Here is a 10831-nt window from a genome sequence, read left to right as displayed (position 1 = left end):
ATATGAAAATTTGTTTTGTAAAAATATTGACTAAGTATGAAAAATGGTTTTTCGGAATAATCATTTTCTCAAGATAATTTTTAGCGGCTTTTATTCCTTACACATCAAATAAGAAAACTTGATTTTATGGGATTTTAGTATGAAGTATATATTGACTTAATGAGCCATTATTTTTAGTCTAAATCGTATTTAGCACTAAAAGTGATTTTTCATTTTTTTTGATTTGGTGGGAATTTGATTTTCTAATATTTTTATTTGAATCCAAATGGGGGTACTTCTTTATTTACATTGTAAACTTAAGTAAATAGAGTAATATAAAAATAAATGAAAGTAAAAGGACAAAGACATTTACTTAAATGTTGAAAATAGAAATAAGGTAATATGTACATCTGGAGTGCACCACGACCAACTAAGCAAATGGGCAATTTGAAGCACCTACAATAATTTTTCCGATAAGAAGAGGTATAGCTGCACCTCCTTGCACCTAAATAAGTCTAACACTAACTAGGCTAATATTAAAAACAAGTTAAATATATAGGTTTTATATTTTTTTCTTAAAAAACCACATTGGGCTACAATGGCTGTAGCCCTTAGTATGGTTCTGCCTATGAGCGCGAGGCGTGTGGTTTGATCGGTTGGGCACATGGCTATGCACGGGGTCTAGGTCCACATGTGGCGATGCTAGTGGTTGATTAGGCTAAGCGAGTCATAAAAAGAGGGAGTTCACAAAAATAAAACATTAAAAATTATGCGTGGAGATTTTTCCTCTCTATAAAAGTGGGAGTTTCATAAAAATAAAACACCGGAGTAGAGAGGGAGAGAGAAAATGGATTTTGTCAATCGCTTTCTTTCCTTTCTGTAAAAAAATATTCCTTATTCGGTGCGGACTGTGGTGCAACAAGTTGCAGGGCAAGAAAATAGAAACCCAAATCTTTACCCCAAAAAATAAGCAGTAGAAAGAAAACCCAGAAACAACAAAGAAAATAGAAAACCCCAAAAATAATAAATATTGCAAGAAGAATATATTAAAACATTAATGTAATACACCTTCAAACGTCAAAACCCTCCACTCTTTGATTTTCCGTACATCTCTTTCTTCAGTTTTCAGTACTTCACTTTGCGTAGAGCTCCCTTCAGTCTCATATTTTTGTATATTCACATGTAAAAAGATTCGATTTTTGTAAATTCTCTCAGTCTTTCTCACTTATCCAATCTCTCTGTTTTTCGTTTTCAATATATTATATATTCTATCTGGGTTTTCGATATTTCGTCGAGGGACACCGAAATTGGCGGGAACCAACGGCCAAATTCCGTGATTCTGAGAACTGGGTTTGGGTCAGATTCGGTGCTGGAATTCAGAACTTTGTTAATTTTCAAATTTCAAGAATTGTTTATGGCTAACCCATCTGGGAACCACCAAGAACCGAGCCACGCCTCGTCGTCGTTCAACGGCACCAACCCAAGTAACGGAAACTCTGCGCCGGTGTCGGCACCGGAGAGTTCCGGTGCCGCCATGGCCATGAAACACAACCCGGGTATTTCTATGGATTGGAGCGCAGAGGAGCAGGCAATTCTTGACGACGGGCTCGCCAAGTGAGTATTAAATTTTGGGGTTTTGTTGGACTCTTTGAGGTTCTTGGAGTTTGCATTCAACTGTTTTTGAGAATTTTTAGTTTTCGTTTTGAATTCTAGATGAATCGGAATTAACTTTTTGGGTGCTTTTTTTTTTATAAAATTTTAAATTGCTTCATTTTTTTTTTCTTCAGTTCTTTTTAAAAGTAATTTCGGTCCTGAGTACTTTTAATTGTGTCTTCCTTTTTCTTCTATATGTGTGACTTGTTGGAGTTGATAAAAATGCTGCTGTGATTGATAGTGGATGCTACTATCTTGTATAGAACAGGCTTGGTGTCCTTAAAATCTGTTTACAAATATATCTTAGTATCTGGTATGATATGGCATATTAGTATTTCCGTCAATATGTGATATCAAAGGAGGTTTTGGAAGTGCGGAAATTTTATGATTATGTGGAGACAGTTATTGTGGTATTTAATGGAATTTAAAGCCTTAGAAGAGCCTGCAATAAATTATTTGGAGTAAAGTTTCATAGATATAATGCAAATATGACTTAAGTATGTTGTAGGGTGGTGTAACCAGGTTTTAAGTAGCATATAAAGAACTTAAACTGGTAGTTCAATGTTCATGTGATGGTGTGCGAGTTTATGCTAGCATTATATGACGGTATCTTCAGTACAACAACATTTCAAAGAAGAAAGAAAATTGAGCTTGTTAGGCAGCTGTTGAAGCTTTTAATGGTTCCTCATTTTGTTATACATGTCAAATAAGAAATCCTGTTGGAAAGTTTTTAGTTAAGTGGATGAGTTAAGATATTATATGCACATGTTCTGACATATCCATATGTGTAGCTATATTACCCTATCCTATAGTTAGTCATTCGGGCTCTGTCGTTATTTACTTTATTAGAGTGTTGATAATGTGATATGACCAGAGTATGGGAGCTTTGTATGTTCAAATTGGTCTTTGATATGTTGGAATCATGTTGAATTTGAAAATGATCAATTTTGGGTCTCATGTCTTTCTGCATGTCAGTTGAAATATTTGCAGTTAGCAGGGAGGTTTTCTTTGGGATATATAATAGGGTAGTGTTGAAGCTGGCTCTTTTATTGCTAGTATAGCGTGTTTAGTAGGAATTTGGATTTATCAGTATGTAAAATCTAGCTTGATGGAGATCCAAAGCCCATTTATCACCACTATATATATATATATAAGTTATAACTTTTCTGATATGTTTGTTTTTCTTTATGACATATTTGTTGATTCCTTGTTTTCTACTTTTAATATCTTTGGTTGTTATTGGTTTGGTAAGGGTCGTGCACTTGGTGCTTTCAGTGGAAGTTTCTTATTCAAAATAATAAAAAAATCAAAGTCTCTGAGATAATGCATCTCATCACTGACATGAAAACTGTTTAACTTAATTCTTGTTTAATCATGAATTTTCACCCAATCATACATATATGATGTACACTTTGAAGAAATTCTTATATTGGTTTTTATTTTATTTTTCTAACTTGGAGCCAATTTCTTGTGACATTTGGTTAACAAAATTGGCTTAGAAATTGAAGATGGTTCATGGATGGTAGCTTCAGTGTTATATTCATTCCACATTCACCGAATAAAACTTAGATTGGTTAGAAAGAGATTAGGAAAAATTCAAAACCAAAAAAACTTTGAGATTAGGACAAATTCAAGAACCAATAAAACTTTCTAAGCTTCTGCATAGATGATGAATGAAATCTTAGTTAGGTAATGGTATTATTTCACATTCATATGCCAATTGGATTTAGGAAGGGCCCAATATTTAGCAGTGTCTAATTAATCGTAAAGTGAGCATTAAACTTCCCTGCCAACTGATTTAACCAATTTGGGTTTTATGGTTCTTAAAATCTCTCAATGATTCACACAAATTAGATGTTTGGATAACCAAAAGGAAAAAAAAAAAGGTGTATCCCATCGATTTGTTTTCCACAATGTATTTAGGTGATGGTATTGTTTCACATTCATATACCAATTGGATTTTGGAGGGGCCCAATATTTTGCAGTGTTTAAGGTTAGCATTAAACTTCCCTGCCAATTGATGTAACCAATTTGGGTTTTATAGTTCTTAAAATCTCTCAATGATTCAAAAAAATTGGATCTTTGGATAAACAGAAGGAAAAAAGAAAGGCGCTTCACATGGATGTTTGCTTTTTGTTAATGCTTTCCAAATATGTATTGAAAATTTCGATGTTTGTCTATATACCACCATTAATTGAATGAGTGTTGTAATTTATTTCCTTACCCAAGTCTCTGGCGATGTATGTCCATATGTTTAAGATTACAAATCTTCACAGATACGGTACTTAGTACCTTTCTTATCATTAGAACTGATGAATATATATGGTGAAAACCCATATTGATAGCCATGTAAGTTGGTCCAGACCAGGAAAAAAATAAGAAAGATATGTAAGTTGCTGTCTATATGATTGTTGTGTTCACTTTTCAGAAACTTTATTTTGTGCTTTGGAATAAACTTCTCATGTACCCTTCTTCCTTTCTTTCTTCTGATTCCCGTTATTCATGAGTTTATCTAATTATGTTGTCATAATATTTACCTTGCAGATATTCAACAGAATCAAACATAATCCGGTATGCAAAGATAGCTATGCAGCTGCAGAATAAGACTGTCCGAGATGTGGCGTTGCGTTGCAGATGGATGACTGTAAGCTTAATTACTTTTTCTTAATTAGTGCCCAAAATTGGTAGGCTATTCTTGATTAGGATCCATGAAATGAGCCATGATGATGTATGTTTCCTTGGGGATCTTGTACTTCTCTTCCAAGAAAAATGCAAGGCTCAAACCGGTCATTTAAGTTTGTCTTGGAAATATCTTTTTAACTCGATAACCTTGTGTTTTTGTGGATGGCCCTTGGTAATTCTGGTCGCAGTTCATTTTTATGAGCAAGGAAAGTGACATGAGCTACCAAATTGTGACCTGAGCCTGTTTTTGTCAATGCGTCATGATATGCTTTGTTTTCTCCCCAGTCCTAGAAAAGAATTACTTTTGCAATTATTAAATCATATTTTCATAATTATCATTTGCAAGGTCCATAATTATATCTTTTTAACTTTGACATCACATTTTATAATCTAGTGACTGGAACTGTGGAAAATATGTATTATATATGTTGCTAACCACGTGACGTAGTAAATTATTGGAAAACCAAAAGACTGCTGCAATGTTCAGCAGGTAACAGAGAATCTTCCCTATATAGTTGTTGCTCTCAAGCTGTATGCTAGTTGTTGACAGCCTGATGCTCTTATCATTTAACAGAGAATTTTCCCTGTTATACCAGTTGTGGGAAGCATAAATTTTTGTCGCTTGTAGGTGTAAACAAGCTACAAATATTGCAAACACATTAGCATCTTACTTAAGCTAGTACCTGTTTGAAATATTCTTTACCATTTCAAAACTGTATTTTGATTGTTTTCTTGGTTCACTTCCTTTCCAGAAAAAGGAAAACAGCAAGAGAAGGAAGGAAGAACATAACTTAACAAGGAAAAGCAAAGATAAAAAGGTATGTTCTCTACCCTCAGTCTGTTGTACCTTGGGCTAAGGCTCATGGGCATTAAATAAAGGGGCTGGGTTATTTTATTTTATGTATTATTATTTCACTGTCTGTTACAATTTTCTGATTCTATAAAGTTGTATGACATAGTCTAATTTGTCATGCCCCTGTGACAGAACAGAAGTGAAGCTGTTTTTGTCATTTACTTACATTAATTCCCTAAGTCCTTTTTTTTTTTTTTTTTTTTGTTTGTTGTTGAAGTTATGCAATTCACTTGCTAAGTCATAATAAATTTTTTATTTCAGGAGGAGAATAGAAAGGGAGATTAGAGAATAGGTTTAGGGTTCTCTAATCAGCCACTTAACTTTAGCAATGTTTTTGTTCGCGAGGGCTTCTATATTAAGCATTTTATTCAGTAGCACGCTTTTGTTGATACTACATAGAACTGGTAGTCCTTCGTGAAAGATCACCTGTTAGGTACTTTTTTTGAGAACTCATAGTTCTTTAACCCCAGAAAAGGGCTTTTTTTCTGTTTCAACCAAACACTATAAAGAGTGTCTAGGCTTGCGCAAAGCATTTCCAAACATCCAAATCCATGAAATAGATATTTATAATAATAATCCTAGTCTAGAATGAAAATAATAATAATAGTATTCTAACAACTCTGACAAAAAACGAAAATTACGTAATTGTATATTCTATTGTCTGATAGGCCGATATACTTAAGAAAATGTACCAAATATCCAAACTTCTTAATTTCCTTTACGTGCATAGATAGCCAATGGAAGAATGAAAAAGAAATCAGATGCAACAAATTTTGCACCGTCCTAGCAATATCTTGTAGAAAATTTTTAGAAGCTTATGTGACCAAAAATATGTGTTAGAAATCATATTTTGATCTCATTTTAAAGCTGATGATGAAATCTGCTCCTAGGATTCTAGTTCGTAGTTTCCAGTTGCAGCAATTACGCTATTTTGTTTTTCAGTGCCTTAGAAGGCCTGATTGTTGTTGTAACTTGTAAACAAACACTGTAAACTTAGAAATGTAGTATTTTCTCCAGCCGAAGTATCGTATTCCTTTGTGTTCCCACTCCAATAAGCAAAAGTGAGAAGTTTTTCTTATTCTTGTCTTGTTCATGGATTTCCCCCGATTCACTATTTGTTAAACATCATATATTTCATGTTGCACCTTTTCCTCTAATATATGTTTGTTTACCTGCTTCCTGTGTTACAAAACGTTCATGGAATGTCTTTGTATTTGTTTCTCAGGAGAGAGTAATTGACACTTCAGCAAAGCCATCTCACTTTGCTGGCCGGCCCAATGTTGCTCCCTATGCTCCCCCAATGGTTACTATGGACAATGATGATGGCATCTCATACAAAGGTGTGGTTGTATACTTTCTAAACCTATTATGCACAGGTTTAAATATATTTTGATCGAACTTTGGCTTGTTTTTATGTCTTGCGCCTAAGGTAAATTCATTTATTAATACATTATTTACTTGATCTACACACCCATACCCACATATACATATTGTTTTTGGCATTATTTTCTGAATCCCTAACCTTATGAGAAAGAATTATCGCTTAAGGTATTTTGATTATAGTAAAATCTTTATCATGCGGGCCCAAATATGTGCCTCTGATTGTGGTCACTGTGCTGATGTGCCCTTCGCTTATATTTCATAAGAATCTGTGTTTATGAGTTGGAGTAGCTTTTGTATGTAAATTACAGTTTCTCAATGGATCTCTGGCTAATTAAGGCTAAAATGTTGTCAATTATGTCAGGTTAGCCATAAGTAGTCAATTATCTGTTAAGAAGCTTAATTGACATATGTAAACTTTCATGAATCTTGAATTACATAGTCTCAGAGCAAATGCGACATAGGATAGCCACGAAATCCTTGAACTTAGAGCTTTCTTGAAAAATAATGGTGGAGAAATACAATGAGTGTTTGAAAAGAATTCTGGAACTGGTTTCAGATAAACCAAAACAAGCCTGACTCTTAATTCCAGATGCCAAGGCAAGCCTTTATGGGGTCAACTTTATGAAGTTTGTGTGTGTTCCGATTCAATCATTTCCATTCAGATTGAATGCCTTATAACGCTGTTTCCTACCAAACAAAAACATCCTTCCCTGGCCTTGACTTCATTTAGATATTGGACACAAACAACCAGACTGGAAGTATTCACTGTATCTTTTATTTGTTTGGGAGTATTCACTGACTTGGTTAATTTTATTCCAGTGGAAGTTGAATGCATACATCTGGATACTGGAAGTTGAGGTCCCCTCTGGATTTCTTGTTTAGCTACTCAACCTGTATTGTTTTCTTGTAGGGCGTATAGGTATAAAAGAGTTCAAAATGACTTCTGTAGGTCTTTGGTTATTCACTTATTTTATTTATGATTGTGGTAGACTGGAAAGGAGAAAAGATTCATTTATTATTTTGATAATAGCAAGAGCCATTCAACTTAACATGTGTATTTTAGGTCTATTTTTGTGAAGTCTTATATTCGTGGTCTCTCAGTTTCTCTATATCATATTATCAATGACTTAGGTATCATGAATTATGTCATTTCAAATTTCTAAAGTGTATTTGTTTTAATCTTTCAATCAATCATATACTATTAGCCTCTATGGTTTACTTTATAAGCTTTGAAAGTGAATGAACAGTATATAATTTCCACTTATTACCATTGACTGCTGCTGATGTTATGGACTTGGATGGAGGTTGTTTGCCTTGCAATTAAAAAGTTTTGGGTTTCTGATATCTAGAGCTTCCTCTTTGAAGGTACTGTTGTAATGGTTTGTTTAAAAATTGTTTGTTCTGTTTGCAGCCATTGGTGGTATTACAGGAGAGCTTCTGGAGCAAAATGCACAAGCCCTGAATCAAATTTCTGCGAACCTTGCAGCTTTCCAGGTAGAGAGCTGTCATTATGCATTTGTTTCCTGTCATTCTAGCTATTAATTTATCTGAAAGCCAGATGGTATCAGGAAAATCTCAAAGCTAAAAGCTTTGCAATTGTGCATGCTTTTTAAGTGTCAGTGATGAATATTGGCATCCATTTCTTGGTAATCTATAAATAATAAGCTGCGCAACCCAGTAATTATATTTGTTTATTGCATTAGACATACTCAAGGCATTTGCCTCAAATTTATTTATTTTTCTTTTAGAAACAAGACTTTATTAATAAAAGGAGACTGTACTATACGGAGGACGGTATGTCCTCTAAAGCAAAAATTGAAAACCCAAACCATCAGCCAACTACAACACGTGACAAAATATATCCCTCACAGCAGCAGATCATTAAGAAACAACATCATTACAGTCTTGAAAAGTAGCAGAAATGCGCTCTTCCTAATTTCTGATGACACTCATGGCTAAAGAGATGCTTGTAGTCGAGACATTTGCCTCAGTTTTCTCCTTAACATTGTATTTGAATCTAATAACATAAGATACAACTTTTTATTTCAGATGTTGCAATTGTTTCTAACGGATGGCTCGGTCTTCTGGTTGATGAATCGGAGGATCACTTTATGTTTTTCTGTTTAAAATGCTATCTGACCATATCCGCAATTTTTAATGCAGATAATGCACTTACTTTTTAATGGATATTTACGAACATACTTTACATTCAGCTTCAATTAATGACACTCCACCATAACAAAAAGTTTCCACTATGGGTAGCCATTGTTTGCTTTAAAATCAGTCGGTGTTTCTTTATGTTAATGGTATTTATGAACAACTTATTTATATAAATTTTAAGAAATGACTTGAGCTAAAGAATGATATAATGTCTTGGCAATAGTGCCCTCTCAGATATATTCTTGACACTTTTGTAATTGAAATGAGTTATTTTGTCCATCTGTTTTTTCAGATACAGGAGAACATCAACCTCTTCTGCCAAACTCGAGATAATATCCTCAAAATTATGAATGAGTATGCTATGAACTTTGTTTATATATGTTTTCTGTCATAATAAGTTGAAATTGGGATCAATTGACGCATTTCCTTTTCCTTTGCAATAGCATGGTTTTTTATTATTCTTTTTGTTTCCCTTGTATTCTCTCCATGTCCACACAAATCACATATTTTATATTTATGTATTTTCTGTTGTAAGAACAGAAATTGACAATATGACATGCTTATGTTTGCTGCCACTGTGGTTCTTTCTACTAGCTTAATAAGCCACCTGTTTCCTAAATTAATGAATTCAGAGCTCATTAACAAAAGAGGAGAAGAAATATGAGGATTGTCATGTTTGGCATTCATGACTTTATTTATCTTGTCAATGATGGGCACTTGTCTCCATGGATTTATATCATATTGACCTTTGCCATTATGTATGTAGGCTGTATAAAAATCACCTTGATTATTGAACCTTGGTCTACAAATGCACAAGTTCTCGAAATCACCATGATCAGCTAGTTGGTTTTTTGATCATTTTGAGCCATTTGCATTCACCTTCACAAATTCTCTATAGATTAAAATGATTGCTCCATCTGATCAACATTACTAATGCAGTTTACAATTGGTTCGAGTGTACAATGTGAATTCTTGAATGTTCAGTTTCTAAACTTGTGTCATTGCATTGTTTCCAAGGCTTTCCAGCGACAATTGCTGACTTATCTGTGTTGCGCAAAAGAGTAGAAAATGCCTCCACTGATCTCATTTTCTGTTAAAAATATGAACATTGATGTGTGCTGACTAATTACATTTACATATAAATTCATCCATTTAATTTCCAAATTTCTCTACAGCTTGAATGACATGCCAGACGTAATGAAGCAGATGCCACCGCTTCCAGTGAAAGTGAATGAGGAGCTAGCAACCCATGTGGGCATCCCACCCCATCAGATGCAATCATGATCTGCCTTCCGTATTTTGGTCTTCGTTTTCAAATGGGCTTCTTCCGATCGGTACTCAAACCAACATCCAGCCTCCCAATGCGGCTGGAATTTCTCAAACCAAATCCTGACCTCCAGACAACAAAATTGGAGTTGACCCACCTTTCTCATCTCAAAAACTGCAGGGGATCTAATTGTTTATGCAGATGTCAGTTTTTCTTTTACCCTTATGTTTTAGTATTTCATGCTTGGTTTAATTTTTTCCTTTGCATAGCTAGGCTAAGGCATGGCTTAGCTGTCCTGTTGAAAGTAGGAAATAAAATTCTCTGTTATTTTTTATATGTATTGGGGAATGAAAGAGTAATCATAATTGCTTGATTTCATGTATTTTTCTTCGTATCCCTTGTCACAAGTGTCGTGCTTTTATCTTCCGGCACAGGCAGCTAATGATTAAGTAAAACATATGGTTGTTGCAGCATTGCTATATCAAATCTATTCTGTAGCTATCCAATTTTACTGTCATCCAGTGTTGCTAATGTGTCCTTACAAAGCTTTAGTACACTAAGAGCGATTTAGGGTGCAGAAATGAGAGAAATAATCAAAATGTTGACTTATTTTATTTCTGGTAGCATATAACCAGAAGACATTTGTATAAATGGGTTACTAACTTACTATTGTAGATAGCACACATCACTAGTAAACAGCTAGTAGTGATAGCTTTTGAGTGAAATCGGTGAATACCAAGAACATAATAAATTGAATAACTAGAAGCGGTTGGGCTCGGCTCCGACCGACGAATTGCCATGTTGAAAGAGCAGAACTTGACAAAATCACTGCTGGGATGAACGTCAATTGGAAA

General features: G+C 34.3%; 1 protein-coding gene across 1 annotated transcript; it reads left to right on the top strand.

Moving 5' to 3' along the window:
- Positions 1-816: 816 nt before the first annotated feature.
- Positions 817-10359, top strand: LOC110756212 (uncharacterized). Its single transcript, XM_021957620.2, has 7 exons — positions 817-1593; positions 4177-4276; positions 5067-5132; positions 6393-6507; positions 7962-8044; positions 9003-9064; positions 9886-10359. Exons 1-7 carry the CDS (start codon positions 1394-1396, stop codon positions 9992-9994), a joined length of 735 nt encoding a protein of 244 aa, XP_021813312.1. The 5' UTR covers positions 817-1393; the 3' UTR covers positions 9995-10359.
- Positions 10360-10831: the final 472 nt, after the last annotated feature.

Source organism: Prunus avium, chromosome 1, assembly GCF_965620075.1.
Source record: "Prunus avium chromosome 1, drPruAviu1.hap1.1, whole genome shotgun sequence".
NCBI lineage: Eukaryota > Viridiplantae > Streptophyta > Magnoliopsida > Rosales > Rosaceae > Prunus > Prunus avium.
The sequence above is the reverse complement of the archived record's forward strand: the minus strand, read 5'-3'. Positions and strand labels throughout refer to the sequence as shown.

Coding starts and splice junctions, on each gene's coding strand:
- LOC110756212 (XM_021957620.2), top strand. CDS start 1,394: ATGGCTAACCCATCTGGGAACCACCAAGAACCGAGCCACGCCTCGTCG. Junction 6,508..7,961: donor TGATGGCATCTCATACAAAG/GTGTGGTTGTAT, acceptor TTCTGTTTGCAG/CCATTGGTGGTATTACAGGA. Junction 9,065..9,885: donor ATCCTCAAAATTATGAATGA/GTATGCTATGAA, acceptor ATTTCTCTACAG/CTTGAATGACATGCCAGACG.